Genomic DNA, 24,086 nt, shown 5'->3' on the forward strand with positions numbered 1-24,086 from the left:
GAGAGCAACTGCTACCCTGGGAACTTCCGTTGTTTACTACAACTTACGCGCATTTAACAACTTGTTGCACCCCAAGCGCACCTTCACCATACCATACTRTTAAGTAAGTATGTGCATACAAACACGCCGCACACATACAAGCATATAGATTTTTGCTTCTATTAGCCATACAGCAGCACGTGCCGCCAAGCAACATGTTGACGCAACATTAGCCAACTACGCTCACTAAGCAACACATCGAAGTTGTTGGTAACGGCGTGTTGACGCTTTTTAGCTTCATCATTCAACACTTGTGTGTTGGCCTGTCATTCGAGTGCTACATCGTGCGTTGGCCGAAGCAGTTGCTCTTGCGTTCAAGTACAACGCAGATGGTACAACAAAAACAAAAAACAAAACACGCTAAAGTGTATTCGTATAACAAAAACATTGAGGTACAACAATGAAATCACGAAAAAATGCCGCGAAACTAACTCCAATTGTAAAAAACGAATGCCAAGCTGACTTTTCGTTGCCACTCGTTGTCTGCAATATATGGCAACAAATTCAAGTTCGTCACTTTATCTAACGGTTTTACTGCACTCCAACGCACGCCAGTGGGTCTGTTTCGTTGAATGCAAAGCACCAGCTGGTTCTCATTGTTGTTGGTGCTGTTATATCGGCGCGCCATTCAACCGCTGTGTGCTGTCGTGCGCATTGACWTTCGGTCTTTTCAACGTCACTGCTSTTGCCTCGCTTGAATGGGGGAAAACAGTGTATTCTTGGCGTATATAGTAAACAAAAAACGGCGATAAGTGCTTAATCGCTTCTTAATCGAGCGCGAGTGTGTACGCATAGGTTCGGTGGAGTTCCGTTTTATTCCGTTGTAGCGACAAATATTTATTTAGTAGCAATTTCGCGTTCGTGTAAGTCAAGGTGGCGCACGCCGTGTGTGTTCTAGTATGTATTTGGGGATAATTTAAATTCACCTGCCTGAAAGTGACAGCTGACTGACTTTTTGTACGCCCGTTTTTTTGTATTTACAAAAATATATTGAACTTTTAGTGTGTGTCAATATTTGCGAATTTAATTTGTGTAAATATTTGTATAAACACAGATTTTTCGTTTTGTGTTCTTTTATGGGACTGGCACAGTACAAAAGTGTATTATAATAAAATAGGTAATGCGTTGCTTGGTGAATTGTATAAAACATATTTTGTTTTGCACGCACATGCACACAAACATTTCCAAAAAATTTCTCTGATTTTATGGCGTTTTTTTTCTGTTGGAAATTCAAGCATGAGCGCCCGCCATCAATTTTTTAACATCGTAAAACGCTCGTAAATATTTCCTGAAAAATAAAATATAACTGTTGTAAAACTATGTGGCAGGAAGAGCGCATTCACTAAGCTAAAGCAAAGAGAATAGTAAAAAATTTAAAAGTTTTCTTAGAAGCAAACTAATGCTAAAAGCATATATGTAAGTAAGTCGGTTGATGTGCTGAKTAATGTAGCGGAGTAGCGGGGAGATTTATTATTTAGTAGAAAAAATGTGAAGGTTGTTGAGATCCAATTTTATGAGGTGTTCGTTTTGTAGATCTACTGAAATAACTGAAGCTCGSGATCGTCTGTGCTAAGAAAAACAAATATATTCATCCTAAATAATTTCGTAAATTTTGTGTGAAATCAAACATAATAATGCACAAAAGCTTCCCAGTAGCGTCAGACTCATATTATAAAATCAAGGCCAATTTTTTTTTAATATACAAAACGCAGTTGAAACTCAAATAGAGACGATATTTGTGAAAAAGTTGTATAAGAAATATTTTTTGGACATCTTCAGATCTTCYGCTCTAAACAATATATTCGAAGTTTGTAATCAATGGCAAATTTGGAACAGATAATTTTCAAATAAAAAAGTTTTTCATGCAAGAAATTGTTTTTTATAGATCAGTTTATATAGCTCCTATATGCTATAGAGGTTCGATTTCGGTTCCGACAAATAAGAAGTTTTTTGGAGATAAAAGTCGTGTACAAAATCTTAGATCGATATCTCAAAAAGTGTGGGACTAGTTGGGGATTATGCGGATCATGCTGATAYGCGTACAATTTTTCGGTACGTTTTTCTTCCGAGTAGGTAGGTAAGCAGGAGTTCAACMCTGTTTTATTTCGGGCTCAATTAGTACTAGCCGTGCTATTTTAGTGCACTAGTCATAGACCTGTTATTGCTATCACGTTTCATCTTCTCTTTCAAACCATTTTGAGGTTTCGATGAAGCTACTTATGTCTGATATGCTTTTAGTAGAAATCCATTCAAGGTTTGRTGCTTAATGGATTCCAAGTGTTCTGCGTCGGATCTGCGATAGAGTTGAGCATTCACAGAGAAAGTGGAAAATTGTTTCCTTATTATCTACTAGTTCGCAACATCGGCAGATGTTGTTGAAGGGCTTACCCATTTTGGAAGCAAATGACCAATGGCCTGTTATAAAAGCAGTAAGTCTGTAGATTGTAAATTGAATTCTCCCCTAAACGATCCTATCTAATCAACCATTGGGGGAATGTAGTCTGATTTATTGACGTTTATGCCGAATAGTTTCTGTAGTATACTCATGAACTTCAAAAATTTGTGATAGAACATGACGATTTTGGAATATTCTGCAAAGAACGCAATTTTTTTGAAAATCCAATGTTTATCTTTGAATGAAGTCAATACCTTCATGCCTTCAATTTTCAGTTGTTATTGTAGGTAAGCAATAATTTATAGCCACAGTTTCCCATTAGTGTCTTAAGTAGGTTTTAATGTTAACATTCTGAATACAAAAAGATGGAATTTAAAGCCTGAAGACTTCAATTTTAACAAAATAACTTTTGCGGGAACAAAAATTTGCTTTTAATTCTATTTAAGGTATTTTTGTGTCGAGACGTAACCTGTAAAGTAGAGCTAATCGGTTTTCAGGGAGCCAGAAATCAAATATGTTTAAATATTCTACGGAACATTCTATACAACTTTGTCTAATAGAGTAGGGGCCTAAAACCAGTTCGGGGCCAGTGATTTTTAAGGCGAAATTGATTAAGAATCATAACCGCTGGCTCGAAATCGGTTTTAGACCAAGGGTCTCTTCGGTAAAGTTGTTCAGATGACAATCAGTGGCGTATGCAAAATYTCTTTCTTGAAGTGTTTTCTACAGATTAAATTTTCCTGCCAGCATATTTTTAATATTGGTGTTACTTCGTGCATTTTTCTGAATTTAAATTAAAATTGTTTGAGCCCCAAAATCACCGCCGTGGATACGCCACTGATCACAAATATAGTATAATATTCATATTTATACCCTATAAATGTGTTATGTATACATATACATGTATATCAGTACCTTCCACACATTTTAAACCGCATAATTGCATAGATAGAACAAAAAAGTAAGAAAAATCCAATTAATACAAAAATAACATAAACGTTCAGATTATGAAATTTCGCTAATTTTACAAAGCCATGCAAAAGCACAAAAGTATAAGCATGAGAGGCAAAAGAAAACAAAGGCAATCAACCAAAGCAAACTCTGTCTAAGGATGGAATCAGACTCCTTTCTATACGCACACATACATGCATACACTTGTGTACAAATAAAATTATTCACGCATTGGCGCCCATTATATAATACGTAACAAGGTATTTGGAGTTGCTTAAATATATGCGCCTTAATTATCCAGCTAAAAGTGTAAAAAGCAAATTTATTCTCATAGCTGAAGCAAAATTGTCAGAGCAACGCAGTCTGTCGCAGGCATCCACCCGCTATGCTCGAAATTACCAGCAACTTCAGCGTTGGGAAGTAAATCATTATTTCAATGTAATATTTTTAATTTATAGCTGGTAAGTGTTTTTGTTGTTGCTGCTTATGGTTAAGAATTCCTGATAATACCAAACTAGTACATTAAATCCATCCCTGAATATACAATATATAGTTATATATATGTATGTAGTTATTTATTTATCCCACCTTCGTCGTTAGTTGCCCAATGAACAATATTATTTAGCAATTTTGTTGCCATTCAAGACTCAGCATTTTATTTGAATATGGATTCATTCGAGTTTATATATATACATGCTTATATGTATACTGGGTTTCCATGTCTTTTTTTAAAAAGTGCAATTGTTCTAAAATTACTGAAATTAAAATTGGGTCTTCGTAATCGGAATGGACGACTAAAAAGCCTATTACCGTAGGGTAGGTAGGTAGGTGAAACCACTGGGACTAAAAGCTCCTCACTCTATTGTGTTCTTTCAGAACCATCCCGTACTTCTGATGAAGTTCTTTTCCTTTACAGAGTTCCCATATAAGATGTTTTATAGTCTTCTCTTTCAACCTCCTGACAGCTTCCGGATTATTCCCGAAGTTTCTTTCTGAAATAGTGCTTTAGACCAAACTTTTTGTCTTTGTTTCTTTCYTCTCTACTCAAATAGTAGTAAAAGTAACACTATCTACCCGAGAGACACTAACTTTTTTGTGGTAGACTGCGATGAGCTACATAAGCGATATGACGGTTTCACAAAGCAAAAGTGATGTTGGAGAGATTATCTATTTTCTGACTATTTGGCTCGTCATACCCTAAAAGATAAGTTAAGTTATACTGACGGGCTGTCACGTCATCTATAAGCCTACTAGTCATTAGTAATGACATATATAAGCTTAGTTTAATTTCAGATGAAGTATTCGTCATACTGAACGTCAATGCTATTTTTGAACTTTAAGAGCCACTTGCCATCTAATTTTAATCTAGTCCCCTGAACTGCCAACCTGTTAGATATTTAAGACAAGTTTTAGACTGGAACACAAGTGTCTCTCACATGCTTACTTCCCCTCACATCCTGCTTGTATCGTCATTTCGTGGGCTCACCCGGATCTCATGTAATGCCAATAGGTCTCTTATGCCTATTTTCCTGTACTTTAGTTCATTCGATTCACATGTCATGCCAATAGGCTTTGACCAGTCATTAAGACAACAACCGTCCTGCAATCCTTTAGAGACCACGTGAATAAAGATTATACTAGTTTTTCTTCGCGACTCTTACACATGATCTAGGCGATTCTGCAGATCCTTAAGGCGTACCATCTCGGTGTAAGTCCGCGTGTCAGGCCTTTCGGAAATTTCTGCAGTGTAACACCAATGCATAAGGCCAGATGTATATAGAGCTCTACTTCGCGTTTTGACTCTCCACTCAACATTGAGTTTCCATATCAGTTTGCTATCCAAAATTACGCCCAGGTACTTGGAATGTTCTTAATTATTAACGTTGAGCTGGGGTTTCCATAGCGAAATTTTGTACCACCTTGTAAAGAGTACCATATCCATCATTCCGGTGCTTAGCACTAGATTAGCCAATATCGCCCATTGGTGTATGGCCCTTTCATCATCATCATCAAGCTATTTTGACATCAAGCCAGCCTTGCGGTGGCCTACCACGGGCCATTCTTTTTATATCGAGCTTTGCTTAAAGAGTTCTGAAAGGGTTTTCGTGCAATGAATTCAGCTCTTGAGTAATCTCCCTCACAAGCTCTATTCCACTCGCACCTTACGGTTTCCATTATTTTATCGATATTTTCAAAAATGAGGATACCAGAGCATGGTGACGCTTTGAAATCATTACCAGAACGGAATTGAATAAACCAAAATCACATGTTATAGTATCAGAGCAATAAATATGATTTGCTGATTTCGCAGCCTTTCCCTTTCCCAAACATAGAACTTTGAGCGAATCAAGAAACATCAAATAKTGTACACACATTTCATATTGCTAGTTTTAAGTGATATAATTCGCAACACTTGCTCCTATAATTTCCAGTAAGGAATAGATCATGAGTATGTTTTSCTGAATCTAATAGTTTCACATTTCTCTGATACCCATAGTTCCAGCCTGTTGGGTATTATATTGCGTTGGTTAGAATGTAAATTTTGTTTGTTATTTTTTGTAAACTGYTGCACAGACAAAAACACACAAACACCCGCAATTACATGCAAACGGGTGAATGTATGTAAGTGAGCATGTTTTTGCGTATATTGAATTTCCCAAACAATAGAAGAAAAAGTATTTTAGCAAAACCGCGAAAGCCGATAAAACGCATTGACAGCAATTGCGCGTCAAGTGGTGTGCATACAAACATACATATTCTCTAAGTAGATACGACAAAATAATAAAATATGCTCTAAAAATAACAACAATGAGATTAACAACGAAATTATATGTATTTAATGATTATACGAATACTTGTCAATACCGGCTACCCCCATCACCAGCGGCACCACAAAAGCAGCAATAATGTACTTATTGTTGCAGATGCACACGTGTTGCGTTAATGATTTTGTATGCCGTGCCGCTCATTTGTGTTAGAGGTTTTCGGCGGTGTGTTTTACCCACTCTCAGTGGCACCACACAACTGTGTTAAAGCTTTCAAACGGAATATATTTATGCATGTAGTATATGGTGTTTACGCTCATTTTTATAAAGCAAATGCTTTACTTCCCATGACCTTTGCTAACTCTGCTGCTTATATATACCTATGTATGTATGTAGCTCTATTTTAGATTCTTTGGCATCTGCCGCAAAAAAAATTTAACAACAACAAACTTGTACACGTATTGATTCTAAAAATAATGTAGTCCAACATAAAGCGCTGTTATACACGCTTTCTAGTGGGTGTTTCTTAAGCGATTTGAAATTATATGATTGCTCTCAAATACAAGTACACATATGTATTACCAACAAATATTATATAACATTAGCAATATTAATATTAATTCATAAATTATTATGTGGAAGGCTTTGGTATGCGTTGGATTGTAAATCTTGTCGCAAATAGTGAGCAAAAATTAACGAAATGATAATAATATATTGTTTGTTGTTACATCTTATGACCAAAGGTAATAAGGTGACCCACGACAGCCGGTTCTACGTACCGGAATTGACTCGGGTTTCATCCGACCGGGGCTGTTTATTCGGCGATCTAACCCCGTTTGAATCGGTAAGTGTTAATCTGTGTTTGGAGAGTATAATAGCATTTATCGGTTATTTGTGGGCCCAAATCAGTGATATTTTGTAAAACTTCGGTTTAATTGTGGATAGTTGGTAGACGTCATACACCGGGGCAGAACTTGGCAATGTAGTCTCTCTTCCACACCGAATTTAGTAAATGCCACAAGGACCTACTTGTCTCAGTCCTTGTCCCGTCCATAGAACTTCTTGGAGCGGATATTTCGCCTTCTCACCTACGCAGAGGATACTTGGTCTACGACCGGAAGTCGTAAGCAGCTCGAGCCATATGTAAAAGAATCGTTTCTGGCCACTCCCAAGTTAATGGCACTCAGAGCACTTTTCTTACTTGCATGAACGTGAACGTTGCACCCGAACTTATCCCTTCCTTAGTTGTTTGTTATATTATGTTGTTAAAAAAGTCTTGCGGTATTTTCTAGTTGGCGCCGAGAGCGCGTAATTCTAGTTTTATTCGTCGCATCGGATCATGCTATACCTTTTTGGAAAGCTCATTTCACGCGCTAACACATGTTTGATTGATTGTCGTTTCTTTTATGTCGTTCGTAAGTTATAGCGTCGCAAACATGGAGCAAAAAAAAGAGAAAATGCGGCATATTTTACAGTACTACTATGATAAAGGCAAAAATGCATCTATGCATCTCAAGCCGCCAATAAAATTTGTGCAGTTTATGGACCCGATACAGTTTCCATTTCCACCGCACAACGATGGTTTCAACTTTTTCGTTCTAGTGTAGAGGTGGTCGAAGATACGCCACGCTCCGGAATTGGTCGAAAGAGACCGGCATAGTAGCAGCCGTAGCATCGGTCAAGAGCTGGGCATGAGTCATCAAAAAAAATTTTATGAATAATTGAAAATTCAATAAAAAAATACCGCAAGACTTTTTTGACAACCTAATATATAGTCCRTTGGACTCGAAGATTTCCAGTATAGTATCTATATTTTCGACCATGGGCTTCACGTTCTATAATCTTTGTCCAAACTTTGACATAAAAATTTCCAAAAAACAACGAAACCAAAATACCAAGTGATTGGCTGTTACCATATTAGGACCATAAACATATTATTAGGACCATAACACWGCTTTTGTCGCAGGTTTTTTTAAAAGAAAAACTGAGGTCCTTYTTTGACGCTAACTCAAACGATACCGAACTGATCAATCACAAAAAAGGTTTGGTTAGTACGAAAACTTATTCTACTTATACCAAATAGCGTAACCCGTTCGCATATATCTATATAATAGATAAAGAATGGACTTCTTCTCACTAAACCTTATATACTTAAATTCATAAGCCCTTGTGGGGTTAGACCAATGTAAAACCTTAAAAACGCCTTAACAACTAATTCTGAAAATAAGGAAGAAAGAATTGAATTTTTCTCTATCAAGCTTTTTAAAACTTACATTTGAACAAACACAAATATTTTGTTTCGACATTTTGATACAAAATGGCGGCTACTGGACCGAGTCTAGTTATTTCAGAGATCTTTGATGGCCGATTCTAATTCTCGTAACATCTGAAGTAAATTATAACACAAGACATGAATACATTTTTTTAGCAGATTAGATTTTGCTATGTGAATAGTTTGTTTGGAAATTGTAGCATTGTATTGGGCAATACTCTAAGCCAAATTTTCTGAAGATATCTTATCATGTTGAAACGACTTCCCTTTGTGCAAGGTCTTAATTTATATCGATCAATTTGCTGCCATTCACTATTCTATAGTCGTCCAATATTGGCGGTTCCGACAAACAAGCAGCTTCTTGGGGGAAARAGCACATACGAAAAACTTCAGATCGATATCTCAAAAACTGAGAGAGTTGTTTGCATAGACACAGACAGACCGACGAGCATAGCTAAACAGACTCAGCCGATAACGCTGATAATTTCTATTCATTTCCTTCTAGGCACTACAAACTTACTATACTATACCCTCTTCAAGTTGAAAAAAAAAAAATATTAGAAATATGTATCAGCGAAGACTACATAACTAATTTCGTTTCCAAAACTGATAACCGAACCTGATCTAACCAGTTTCACWTACAAATTCAACCTGTACACCGAAAAGGTTTAAAATTTTCGTTTTTTGTTATTTTGCTTATCAAATTAAACTCGAAATTATCTGCGGTTACTATGCAATGAAAGGTGCTACAGCATAACTTGAAGCGAGTTTGCCGCCACAAATCTCAGGGGTTACCCAAACATACACAATGTCTAACGACAGCATAAGAGCATCGCTATWCAACGCACAAATTAGGAAGCAAACCGAGTAGCAAAATTGTACATATTTACAATGGCAATAACATTCAACAGCTCAAGGACGAATCATAGCGAATAATACTATCAAACACACACTCTCATACAAGTATTTTCAATTTGGTTTATGTACCATATGTGTTGTATGYAAATAATGAACCTTCATATTTGTATGAGATTTACAGCGCACGCATCTCACTTCAAGCCCATTCAATTGCTTGGTTTACTTCCACTGTGAGCCATCCATATGGACATTAATGAACTGAGCACACCTTAGCACACAAACATACATTACTTCCTTGTATTTTCTATACATTATACTTACATACACATTTTGGTGGTATTTTTATAGTTAATTTATGTGGAAGCGTGCGATTCAGATTGCGTCGAAATGTAGAAATAACATCTGGATTATGTTTTATATATTATATATAAATATGTGGCTCACTTCATATCCATATTTATATACATACAATCAATGACCTTTCTTTTATGCGGCTTTTGGGATATTAAAAATAGTGGTAATATGATTTTGTGTTTGTTTACGAAGTTTCCGACGTATGGACATAATAGGCACCAAAGTTGTTTTTGCTGAAATGTAGAAGTATTTGTAAATTAAAGCCATATGAAAGCTTGTGAGGGTTTGAAATTTTCTCATCTAATTTTGTACAATTTATAGAGTATTTAAAATTAAAGCTAGCTTTTGGATAAAACCAAGTGGTCAATACTATAATTTATGCCACTAAATATCGACGTCAAAAATTAAGCTTTATATTCAAAGCAATATCCTTGAAGTTTTGTGCGTCGAAACCAACTCAATTGAAGTATTCAGTATATTTTAGAGTATCGCCCATCGATGCAAAAGGTTTTAAAATTAGCCAACTACACAAAAAAAAACAATCGATAAAATAATATTTTATATAATATTTATTAAAGAAAAAAGTATTTAAAGGCTTTAAAACACTCGACTAAAGTAGTCAATATAAGTTAGAGTATCCTCTATGGATACAAAATACTTGAAAATTAGCCAACTGCAAAAGAACACTCGCTAAAATGGATTTATCTGACATTTCTTTTACAAAATATTGTAACAGGCTTTATTATCGATACAAAATTTTAATAATCCAAAGCTATTGCTTTAATATCCGAGTTCGACCGTTCGACAGTTTATTTTGGAGAAGAATAGAATTTAAAGATATATCTACAGACCCTAAAAACTGGTACAAGTTTTTTAATTTTAGCGGAACTGGCTAGAAAAGCTCTTAAAGTAACCACAATATGCTTTTCGATGCTAGGTGAACACATTCTGCGTAACAAGGAYCTCATAAGCTCTAACCACTCATCCTTGCCTGAAAAATTTACAAATGAAATACTGAGTTATGCTTTTTTACATGTTGCAACAACAATTATTTCTTAATCCTCTTATTAAGTTTGCTATTATTGTGATCTACATTGCTCTCAAAGTATTCTTTACATATATAGAACCTTAGCAATATATAAAGCCATAGAACTAGCTGGAATAAACACTGAAAGACTTCAACTTCAATTTTAATTTTTCACAATAAGGACTACAAAAACCCATACAAACATGTATACCGTTCATTTAGACTTCATTTAAATGGATCGCTTCGTCTTAATTGCCATTTATTGTTCGTTTTCGCTGACTAATCAATTTCGATTAACACACTTCGCCAAGATTGGCAATTGCTACAGGAGCATMCATATGTATATGTATATATCATATATGTATGTGTGTATAAGAGAATATATGGGTGTAAATACCTGGATGTGTATATATGTATGTGAGAAACAAACGCATTTAGTGCTCTACTTTGTTTTGTTATGTAATATCCCTAGTTCCTTAAGGTCTCACGCCTAAGGAGCGCTACTTAAGTAAATAGGACAAAAGCAATAGTCATTGGAACGTGTCAGCGATAACTTAAATGTAGTGTCGATTAGGTGTGTCAGACTTTCGATTATTTGTGCAATAAAAATAACCAGAGCGATTAAGTACAAACACACATATGTACATTTGTAAGCTTTCCGGATACTTAGCAAGAAATGTTATAACTTGACATCTTTATTGCTGGCACTAAAATACGCACTTAGCTGGTAATTAAAATGGGATAAATTATTATGGCACTCACTGCTTAAGATTTATTTATGTGAATATGTATATATGTGAGCAATAATAATTTATATATTTATGTATACTTATATATATGCGTTTAAGTTATATACATATAAGTATATAAATAAATACATTAAAAAACATATCTGAGCTGCTCTGGCAGTCATTGACCCGCTGACCCACTCAGTTCATTTACCCTGACTGAGTGATGAATATTTTAATGATTGTTATTTTGTTTATATTTGTGAAACAGACAACCCCAGACATTTACAAGCAACATAAACAATGCAAGTTTACATATGTTTGTACATTATATGTATATAAGTGTGTATACAATACATTAGGGTATGGATTATTTCTCAAGTTAATTAGTTTTTGCAGAAGCCTCTTGAAGTAGCAGTTCTTGCTCCAACATACGCAATTTCTTCATTTTCAATTTAAAACCTGCCTAAAGTTTATTTCTTTTACCATAAATATATGTACATATAAATAACATGACAATTTTTGGTATTTTTATAATAAAAAATATTCCACTCTACAAAATTTTAGGTCTAAATTACTTGCTCATAAAACCATTCCTTTAAAAGTTATTCGTAGTGAAGTTTTGCAGCGAGAGTACTAAGGCTCATTCAATAACTTACCATACCTAAGGCACCATAGCGTATGAGCAACATAGAATTTATAAGGCAATTGTATGTTCTGAATGCTCAGTGCATTTGACGAAAAACTTTAACTGCGTTAAACTTTTAAAATAATGGAAAAAATCATTGGGACCGTTTTTGTAGCGCGCTAAATTWTGTATTAGAATATCCTTATATTGTAAATTCTTTGCTTTTGAGGTAAAAATTTATTGCAAAATATCTAAAAAAAAAAACCCTTATAGGAAGTATAAGTATAAAGTGTTTGTTTACGCTGTATAATTTGTTTTTAAATCAAAATCTGAAACAACAGCGGGCTGGCACAAAAAATATCTGCTTGGGAAATAACGGACAGCCTATTTTATATATACAATATATTACCAAAGACCAATTTACAATTCGAACTAGAACTAGTCCGAAGAAGCCGGAATAAATATACATGCCTAATTAAATTCGGAAATGCCATAAATCACTTGAATGATTTAATAATTAAACAGTTACTTGTGTTCATATGTACATAGATAYGCACATACATAAATACGATATATAAATACTCGTAATTGTTATGTTCGTACAAACATTATTTGTTATCATGAACAAGAACGTCGAACATTTCTACATAATCTATGTGTCATAAATGGACGCATCTATATCGAAATATACCTCAACAATTGTAGGTTGCCATAGCAGACAGCATTGAGTACATGATTGGCAATGTCGAGCGTAGACAATGTCAAATCAAATAAAGTGTTTCTAATTTGAAAATGTTTCTTATAAAATTCTGAAATAGTTTAATAGAAATATGATAKCCTTGTTTTTTGTCAAATAATTTGCGATGCACCAGCAGCACCATATTATATATGAATTTGAAATCACTTTTAAGTGGCTACATGGGTTTCCTCGTGGTTCTTTTTCAACAAGTTTTTTCTCATATAAAAAATGAAATATTTTATTAAAATTTTTCAATGTAACAAACATTTATTTTTACAAACATACACTATTAACAAAGAAATTCTGAAATTTTTGATGAAGAATATTTTCATCTTGGCCATTGCGATGAAATTTCCGGTGAACACTCGAAAAAAATATTCGTCCGCGTTGGCATTATAGCTTCTTATAGGATCATCTAAAGTGATAAAATACGCGCTTTAGTTAAAACCTTAACTTACAACTTGTTAGAAGGAAAAAAACTGAAAATTGTAGTTTTTAAGACATTTTTACATACAAAAAAAAAATTAAAATTTCAGTGAAAATCTTTTCAAATAATTGTAATCGTAAAACAAATCCTTCGTGCAAGTCCTTAAAAATTGTATCTCAAAGGCCTGTGTAAAGTTTCATAAAGATCGGTTGAATAGTTCTCGAGAAATCTTGCCAACCGTCTTCAAAAACACAGTTTCGAAAAAAACGCGCTTAAAAAGGGCACACTCAGCCTAACTAACCTCGAGGGCACAAGTTCTCAAGACTGTACCTCCGAAGGTGTTACTCGGATCAACTTGAAAATTTAGTAAAGTATTCTAGAGGTCTTGTAGAATTTAAAAAGACCATAAAAAATTATATTTTTTGAAACCAGTCAACCTTAAACAAAACAAGGGATTCACTTCCCCTAAGCCAAATCGCCGCCAAAGTTAAAAAAAATACAATACTTCCTACACAAAATTTTTCTTGTGTCAAATTCCATCTATTTTGGTTTCTGTCGCTCAATTAAATTAGGTTAAGTTATATTATATTAAATTGCGTAACACAATGTTATGGTATGTTCTATTATACCATGTTCCATTATGTTATTTTAGCTAAACTGTTTTATTATATTTGAGTTCCTTTTCAAATTTAAAATTTTCTTGGAAAAAATTTATTAACACTTTTACCCACTATTCTAAGACTAAACAAGCGTGCTTTTTTGGTGTCCAAATCAGCAATTTGTTGGAATTTATACAATTTATGCATTAAAAACCCACATAATGTCAACAACCTTGTGTTCCAACAAATTGCTTTTCATTTAAAGTGACACATTGTGCACACCATAGTTTGTTTCTTCACTTGAATGACCTTAAAATTCCATTATACTTGAGTATGGGTATATTCTTATACCTACATATGTATGTGTACAAATAAATTTGTACTATATATTACTCGCTTGTATCAAATAGCTCAAGATATGAACGATTTTTCTCACAACTATCAAATTCTTTACCTTAGCCTATACTTCTCTTATCTTATATAGATCATTTTTAAAAATTTCGGTTATATATGATACCTTTCTAGGTTAACAAATATAGGAATAGAAACTAAAAATGAGTTGAAAATACATAATATTTGAAAAAGAAATTTCTTCATTGAAATATAAAGTTTTGGATAAATTCAACAAAGTTCCTGGCAAAGCTCTGTCCATCAAAAATGACTCTGCTCAAAAAGTAGTTTAGCTTTACAGCTTATCTATATTTAGCTTTACAACATATCTATATCGCTATGAAAAAATATATTTACATAGCTATTTCTTTTTTCACACACACATGTGTAACATTTTATTATTTTTTTGGCGACCAAGTGTATGCATCTTTTGATACTGACAGGCCACGTGCTTGCATATAGAAAAATGTAATAAAGGGACATCCATCCTAACCACAAGCTAGTTCAATCAGTCAAAAACAAAGAGGTTATGTACACGCATACAAATTTACATAGTGAATATATGACGCTGTCTGCGTTAAATGGCAGAAAATCTACTTTTCAACTATTTACTTCCTCTTTTTGTGTAATACTTATTGCATCCACATCGACATATACATACCTCGTAGGAAATAATATATTATTATTATGAAAGAGAGTTAGGTTCAAGCGTTGATCCAAAAAAGGCTTAACCGAGTGGGCAGATCCATTGTTATGCTCAAATACTACTAAGTGTTGAGTGTGGCCTACAATTTTGATTCGGCCACTAATATCAATTCGGTCTACTTCACCAGATTTGTCGAAGGTATGACTACTTAGATGTTTCAACCTCAGTAGTGCACTCCATACAACTTTGACAGTTAGCGTCCGATAAGATTTTCTGACTTCCCGCATGTACGCATATTGAACAATACGAACTGATAACTTCTACAAATGGAGAAAGWTGAACCATACTGAGAACATATAAGTAGTTCGCATACATACTATACTAAGTCAGAAGCTCCTCGCAGACACACAACAACTAGTTGTTGACCAAAGTCTGTTAACACCACGCTAAGTCCAAAGATCCAGCGCCAGAACGCAATGAAACAACGGAGACCCAACTCTATGCCAATCCGATGTAATCGGAACAAGAGTTTCCTCTCTTGTGACCTCATCGACATTGCAGTTTCCAAGCACCCGAACGAGTGTGATAATGAAATAGCTCGATGCTAACGTAAGTGAAGACAGACACTCTTTGACTATTTTTGACCATAAAGTTAGCGAGTTCAAACGTTCTTGAAAAAGTACGGAGCAATACATCTACGGCTACCTTAAAAGTAGCTACCTCTGCTTGAAAAAAGTTAAAGTGATCCGGTAGCCTAACACTATGCTCCAACCTTCCGTCTAAGCTTCGACCTATCCATCGAAAGCTCACTACGCCTCTTCTACAGAGTTTTCAAGAATTCAGGAGATCTCTCTTCTCCAGAGACTTCGCTTCACTGACATATCCCGGTGCCAAAAGTTGTCAGGCGTAGACTCTGTGATGCATTGATCTAAGTTTTCAAAGATGCAGTCGAAAAAGGAAAATATACACACATGTATTTACGCATGCATCTACAAAATCTGGCTTTCGGTTGCTATAAATAGCTAAATCTTCATATTGTAAAGAATATAACTGTATTTCTGATCAAATTGTTGTTGAATTTTGTATTTATTGCTCTTCTGTTGATGAAAAGTTGCAACTTGAAATTGCCGGCAGCAATTACAAATTAAGTTAAGAGGCTTAATGTTTGCTGCAACCAAGTTTAGACGTCACGTATACGCCATGGTCGCCAAGAGCTAATCTTTTTTATTATGCCCATTCAGTTATCAATGGTGGATGTGTGTGTGGTTGTTAAGTGGCATATTCAATAGCTGTAATAAGTTACTTTATTGCTTTGGTAGTATAAAATTCGGATATAAAGTATTAATATGATGAAGTTGGTTTTGCTAGTAGACATGGTATATGCAATTTATTATCAAATAAAGCCACTTATGTAGGTCTTCTTAAATTTTTGKTTTTCATCGTTCTGTCTTATCTTACATGAGATTCACTGTACTTTGCAGAGTTATTATTGTGAAACACATTATAAGAATTATAATAAATAAAATTTTTTTGTTTATTTCTATACCCTGAAATGGGTACTCGTATATTAACATTGACACGTAGTTTGTAAAAAACAAAAAGAAAATGTCAGAAGCCTATAATATATAGTATATAAAAAAATGAACTACATGACGAGCTGAGAAAATTTAGTTTAAGCTAAATATGCTAGTCCCTTAGTTTTTACGATATCGATCCTTCGAAATGGTAGTTACTTCAGCCGAAGCTGTTGGTGGATTACTACTTGCGAGTGGTCAACCTGGAGTGTTAATTCTTTTAGTATCACGGTCAATCATATTGGTTGATTGAATTTTAAACTTTTGATAAAGGTGGATGAGTCTTACAGAAAGTATTGCTTGTTTATTCCTCCTACTTTCCGCGACGCTTTTCAGCAATTGGAGCGATTCATCCAACTCTATCTTTCACAGCACGTGTTTGGGACTGGCTAATTGGCGRAATTCTTTATATTCTGAGAATAACAGTATTAGTTCTAATCTCTTGTAGTCAGAGTACATCCGTTTATTTATGTTAAATTCTCAAGAACATATAGTATACCCTTCTATATATTATATTACATTTTCATATTCGWTTTACATTGGTCTGTCGGATTGGGGAACAAATTTTATTGCATAACTTAAAATTAACCCAAAAGTCGGTGGAATATACTCCAAGGTCGAAGCCGCTTATTATTTTCTTTAATTAAATACCTTTGTTCTTTAAAAGAAGTCTGATTCTCTCCTTCACTATATCCTATGGTGAAGATACACAGTGCCATATCCTTATGAAAGTTTTTATGAAAAATATTATTTCTATTTGGAATTTGCTATTTCACTTCCTCATTCAACCCTTTTGTTCCTCTATTTGTTTCAAATTACGGAAAGACTAACGCTCTGATTTCTCACTGTGGCGAAATTCTATCACAGTTGCTTACCATGCAAATACTAACATGTAGAGGATATGAACAACATTGTGGATATTTTTTACTGCAAATCACGTGTACCTATTTATAAACACATTCCATCGCCTGTATATATACAGATATGTACAAAGTATATCCATTACAATTACAAGCATATCTGTATGCACACCTCGTCCTTCCGGCTACAAACGGGAAATCCCTTTGAGTGAAAAAGGACACGCGTGAATATCAGTTGACATTATTGCATTTTTGAATTGGGGCAGACAAGCATTCCAAGGCACGCCCACGCTAAAGCTAAAGCMTTGAATATTTCAATACCGCCGGCCGACCATGCGACCAAACAGCCAAMCCGCCAACAGCTGTCAAGCCTTCACAGACAACGCCGTGGCATTGCAGTAAAGTGTCCTATCTCTGAGCCGGTCGAAAACAGTTGCGAGCACAGGACATAGCTAAGCCATGCACCATGTACATATATTCATTAAAATGTCTAAGTGTGTATGAGTGTGTGTGCATGTGGATTATATTTGAAAAACATTTTTGTAACATTTTTGTAAATGTAAATTTCTGCGAAGGATGGGTGGGTGTGTRTATGTTTATTGCGAAATGTTCATTATAGTGGCATACGCGCCGTTGAAACTGAGAACAAGCGGTAAAGAGTGGGCATAATGTTGCAAAATTTAATGGCTTACAATAAAATACAAGAAGTTTGTAATGTTAGAAAGCACATAAAGGCAATAAAATGCTGAAAATTGGTTTTCTTGTAGTAAATATTATATTATTGCTTGTATAAGCTTTCACATGCATATATGGAATTATGGCGCTACTGGAGCCTCTTAAGTATTGCTTAAAGTTTCCTTACGTCGAAAAAAATACAAAACCCAAAAGCTGTATACAAAGATTCACATTTTATGGTATTTTCTTATCAGAAAATTACGATAAAAGACCATATTAAAAGAAGCTGTCTCGAAGAAGACTTCAGGGAAGACAAAGCTTTTATATGGAGAGACTTACGACTTTAAATGGCTTTGTGTAGTCTTAAATATTTGTCAAGGATGCATATTTTTCTGTCTTTGATTAGTTTAGTACAAGTCTTCTTCTTAAAAGATTAAGCCTAACATTCAGAAGCATTGGGAAATTTTTATTATCACTCGAAAGAACTTTCTTTGGCATTCGTCGGATATTTTTGAAAATTTTCAAGTGCTCATAGACTGAAGCAATATCGCTGGGGGAGGTCGAGCGACTTCAGTTCTTACACAAGCTGTATTTTTCAATTTCAATTTAAGATCTCGACGCAAAAAGCACCAAGTCGTTCTAAAAGTCAGTCCGAGTTTCTGCGAATCGGAGCTGAATGGGCTCTCCATTGTCTTCGTGTATACTCTCAGATACAGCTGCTATATTTTCTTCACTACATGCTGAACGTGGTCTGTTTGTCGAATATTAGAAAGTGATGAATACTGGATCTCAAAATTGATGACGGTGTTGCGAATAGTACGCTCAGTAGGGCGATTATGTTGACCATAAGTTTAGCGAAGCGCGCGAAAGATATTATTTACAGAACGTGAATTTTTGTAATAAAATTGAACGATTTKTAAAAGTTGTCAGCTTGACCCGACTCACRCGTGACCTGTCAAAAAAAGGCTATTGAAAAAATATATACTTTAACCACCCGTTATAATTGCTGGAACATSTCAACGACAAAATTGTAATACAATAGGCTCTTTTATAGAGGAATATAGTGCTGTTTCGTCAATACTATGAACTGTGTCACAAATCAATAAAAACCTTGACAAAACTGTACGAGCTTGACTTCAATAAAAAAATACATTTTTAAAATTTTAATCTCAACCAAAATAAAATTTTTAATCCCAAATAAATAAAATTTACTTTATCATTCAAAACTTCGTAACTATATACATATTTAAGTACAAAGGTTCTAATATCGAGCTGCGCGGATGAAAAAACTTAAGTATGTGAGTTTAGCTATGCAATATTGGTAAACATCTGTGCCTCATCATTGTACATACATAYRTRYRTRYRTATATGTATATCCATAAAAAGTATATAATATTTTCTACGAATACTTACATTGATTCTACCCAGTATTAATGCCATATTTACTTATTTGAGCCCCTTYTTATCTAGATAGTTCGAAGAAATCTTACACAGCCTTTGCTTCATCTATCATTAATATTAGACATACTTGAGCATATGTATGTTCATTCCTTACATACATACGTAGCCTTTAGCAGCGTAATTTATTAAATATTCAAATGTGACTTTTTATGCCATATTCCCAAAGCAACACTTTAGCCACAATTCAATAATCGTTTATATTCAGTAGTCTCGGAGTTCATAAGTATGAGAGCACATATGTATGTATGTAGATAGATATTTATATTGGTATATTTTAACTCATGTACGCTGAAATGTACTGTTATATGCATACATACTATACATCTAGTCTAATATTAATCAAGTGTCACATTTGCAGACAGCTGTTCACACATTGATACCTACTACTCACATATGTTTGTAAATAAGTGCTCATGGCTTCTGTTCTCGGAATGATAAGCCCGTTATATTGTAATCAATGAAAAACGCATCTGATATTTTCTATACGAGTATTATCCACTTGTAAATGCAAATGCAAAAAATATATGTATATACTCATATTCACAAACAATTGTTTTTATGTATTTATAGAGTATGTGAAAATCTAACCTAAAAACAGCAGGAATACTCATGTACTGCGTTGTAATCAACACTAATGGCCGAAGTGGTCTCAGCCAATATAAAAATAGATATGGTTACATGAAAATTGCGATGTCATAGGACATGACCACCTTTGGTCCAATGCTAGAACCAACTATCAGACTACTTCGTTTAGTCCAACATATACTCTACTTACACTAGACCATCAGTTATTATAAATTATTATACCATGTTTTTCACTTTGTATTGCTATATTCAGAGTTTGTACCTTTGTTTTGGCAATAATTAAAGTTTCCCCTATACGAAAATTATTTGGAGGGGTCAATTTGTATGGCAGCTATTACTACAGTGGTCCTAACAGAACAATATATGTAGCTGGATGTCAGCTGAGCTATAACTATAACAAAAGCAATCAATGGACCTACCCATTGTTCTACTGACTCTCGAGCCGCGACGTAATATCATTTAAATATGGTGATCTCATGCGAAACTATCCGTCAGCTGGCTCTATAGAAGAAAGCAGGCACCAGAYCTAGCGAGTGCTTWGGTGACTCTCGCGCATCAAAGGCATCGTGCCAAGCCACTGCTTAGCGGCACTCGAGCATGGATGTGATGTGACCTAAAAGCCATAACSTGACCTGATGGGCTGTCTAGCTCTATGTAAGTAAAGTAGGCATCGCGCCTGGTCAGTGCTTTGGTGRCTCTCGCGACTCGATGTRATTTGATTTAAAAGTCTTTAGGTGACTTCACGGGAAACTGACTGCCCGCTGRCTCTATAAAAGAAAAGSAGGCATGGTGCCTTAGTGTTTATGTGACTCTTCCGCCGCGATGTGATGTGATTGTAAAGTCAGTAACGGACTTCAGGMGAGCTGGCTGACATGATTAAAATCTAAACAGTTTCGTCAAAGGTTGCATTATTTYCTTATATAATAACCCTTGCCGATTTTCGAGAGATGTGTAACCAGATCTGGTTGCAAGAAGAGTCCATTTGGACCACCTAGTCCTTACATTTTTGCAGGGTATTTAATATACATGTATGTAGATACATATGTATTTAAAACAATATAGTCGACGCTATACTGAAAAGGGGTAAATATTAGAAGATGTTATAGTAAACATTAATGTAATATGCGTGACAAAGATTCAATGATCTATAAAATGAAGCGAAAATCACAAAGGGGGAGATATTATCGGAAGAAACTAAAAATAGAAAAATGAAAAATGGAATAGATTTCCATTCACTACTTCGTTGTTCGTTATGTTTGAGCTCTAATGTCTTTTCGCACTTGAGTCCTGTCCAATTGTCACAATAATTTCTTCAATGAGCCGAATGAAAACATGCATTGGATTCGAAATTTAAATAAACATATGTAAATGTTTAAATTTTTAATGAAAGATTCCACACTCCTGGTTATCATTATGACATTGACTAACGAATTTCACATTTAATGTCAATTAAAAAATTATTTAACCTAAATACTTTATTCTCATTCCGTTAAAATAAATTAAAAAATTAAAAGCGGACACTCTTGCCCTTTTTAACACAACTAAAGTCAAAACTTAAAGTTTATAGATCGCATTATTAGAACAGAGAAAAATAGTACTTTCAATTTTGTCTTTGATTTTATTTTTAAGGTCTTTAAAAATAATTTTTCCCGCGATGAATACCACTTCACCCAAATCATCGCTAGCCAAATTGGGTATACACACCACCAAGCATAAATCACTAAAAGTGATGGTATTGGGGCAGAGCGGTGTTGGAAAATCTGGTAAGTTCAAAAAACAGTTAATCTACTATGCTCTATGTGCGTAAACCTCAACCTACCTAATCTCAATTTCTAAACTTATACACTTTCAAGGCAKCTCTCACTTATTTCTATATGCATATATTTTTTTTAACTACCTACAGCCATGGTTGTAAGATTCATTACTAGACGATTCATTGGTGAATATGATCCAAATCTCGAAAAGGTCTACACCCATAACACCACATTTGACAACGAGCTCATACAGTTTGATATACTGGACGCAGCTGGACAACCCAATGTGAGCATACCTGAAACTTATGTTCGCATTATCTTCTATTTAAACTAGCTACCTTTAGAAAGAAGATTGCGTCAGTTTGGACACAAATATACGTTGGGCGGACGCCTTCATACTAATGTACTCGGTGACCGATAAATGTAGTTTTGATGAATGTAATCGACTGAAATTCTTAATCAACTATAATAAAAGGAGACGTAAACTTGGATCAAATAGTAAGGTGCGTAAAAAGATCGAAAGATGAATGAATGAGTTTTGAAGTATGGCTGCTGAGGCTCTAACACTACAACGAAAGATTGACTAAAGTTTCATGGTTGCACCATAATGAATTCTGCTTTTTTTTACAAAGAAAGCGAATGAGTATGAGTACCAGCGCCAATATTGGTTTTTTTTTTTATAGAGAACTCTTGAACCTTTAAATTATTATTGCTCACATTGTGAATTTATTGGTTCTCATAACACATTTCCACGACCACACAGGACTCGCTCTCGGATGTGCCAGTAATATTGGTGGGTAACAAAACGGATCAAACTGGCGATCGTATGGTGAGCATTGAGGAGGGCCAACGACGTTTTCGTGATCTAACATGTGTCTGCTTCCATGAGATCTCTGTACGCGAGAGTGTTGATCAAGTGCGTTGTATATTTATAAAATTTCGCATTCAAATATTTATTATGTATAAATCCAACAGGTTCAGGCAGTGTTTCGTGATGTATTTCGCTTTTGGCGTGTCTTTAGCAAGTTTCCCAAACTGAAACGTTCCACCAGCGATGTACAAAATGCTTCCGACTCAGCGTTGAGCCCCGATTCGGGTTGCTCCTTCTAYGATCCGTCATCTTATAACAGTGAAACACGTAGATCCTTTTTCATAAATGGTAGGGCTACTATTCAAATATATATACATCTTAATAATAAACATATCGTWAAAGCCAACACCTGCCTGGAGGAGACCGACCACACAGAATCCACCGATGAGCTCGGTTCCGGTAGCCTATGCAGCTCTCGTTGCGAAATAGATACACCATTCCGCAGTAGAGCTTCCACAGATGGTACTTTATTGTCGCGTCCACGCCGATGGCGTTATCCACCACCCGGTTGTCTAGCACACACCAATCGTGTCGAACGTCGCATGAGCATCTCAACGCGTGGCAGCAACGCCAGCTATTGACTACTAATGCATCACTGAGTGACGCTCGGTTGCAAAAGCAAGCGATTGTTGYTATAACAAGATTTTATTATTTACACTATTATAMGGCTTTGAAGGTTCAATATGCTAAATGGGGGCGCGTTGCACGCTTATTGATAGACTATTTGTTATAAAATGTAAATTATTTATTACGATTACATTAAGATATAACTACAAATGTAATGCTGATGTTTTATACATGTATTTTTCTATGTACTGATTGTATTTAGAGATAAGTATTTATTAAAGGTTTCATAGATGTATTGACCCTTATATTTACATATMCGTATGTATTTGCTTATAAGAATGAAGAATAAAACTTGAAAAGCACTTGTCTTGGCTTTCGAGTGTTTTCTGGCAGAGATCGTTTTGTTTTGATCGCATGTAAGAGAGATCGGCCCACGATTTGTAAGRAAAACGGAAAAAGACTTTGGAAAGGAAATCGCACAGTGAAATGAAAGATAGGTTGGATCCTGTATACCATGACCTTCCTCATACGGTGGTGACCGTCAAAAACTAGCTTAACGAGTTTCCAACCGARCGTTTCGGTTCTTCTTCTTCTGGCTCGAAAACCATGATTTCGTTTTATTGAAAAATCAAACGAAACAGAAAACACTTCTGACCCGCTTATTTACCGTGTTCACGAAACAAGGTCGATTGGTATACATTTAAGGCAAAGGAACCGTCGAAACACTAGTCTCAAGTATGTGACATTCACAAAGTGCGATGTAGCGGTTTTTTTTCAAAACGACTCTGCAAAACTAGACCGATCAAACGACGCCATATTTTTTCCGCTTTTTTTACATTTGAGCTTGAGAGCGGTGTACTAACGAAGTTTCGAGTCAGTGGCCTCAACTTTAAAAGCACTACGTCCAATTTATGGTGGTCT

General features: G+C 35.0%; 1 protein-coding gene across 3 annotated transcripts; it reads left to right on the forward strand.

Moving 5' to 3' along the window:
- Positions 1-377: 377 nt before the first annotated feature.
- LOC108978565 (ras-related and estrogen-regulated growth inhibitor) lies at positions 378-23,478 on the forward strand. 3 transcript variants are annotated; one of them, XM_018948911.1, is made up of 7 exons: positions 378-431; positions 21,603-21,736; positions 21,877-22,013; positions 22,072-22,230; positions 22,491-22,643; positions 22,703-22,886; positions 22,941-23,478. In XM_018948911.1, exons 2-7 carry the CDS (start codon positions 21,628-21,630, stop codon positions 23,177-23,179), a joined length of 981 nt encoding a protein of 326 aa, XP_018804456.1. In that variant the 5' UTR covers positions 378-431; positions 21,603-21,627; the 3' UTR covers positions 23,180-23,478. The 3 variants fall into 3 exon arrangements, with proteins under 3 accessions (XP_018804456.1, XP_018804454.1, XP_018804455.1); XM_018948909.1 differs by lacking the exon at positions 378-431 and adding an exon at positions 793-936; XM_018948910.1 differs by lacking the exon at positions 378-431 and adding an exon at positions 794-902.
- Positions 23,479-24,086: the final 608 nt, after the last annotated feature.

The sequence above is a fragment of the Bactrocera latifrons genome, unplaced genomic scaffold (genome assembly GCF_001853355.1).
Source record: "Bactrocera latifrons isolate USDA-ARS-PBARC rearing strain unplaced genomic scaffold, ASM185335v1 scaffold_124, whole genome shotgun sequence".
In the NCBI taxonomy this organism is placed as follows: domain Eukaryota; kingdom Metazoa; phylum Arthropoda; class Insecta; order Diptera; family Tephritidae; genus Bactrocera; species Bactrocera latifrons.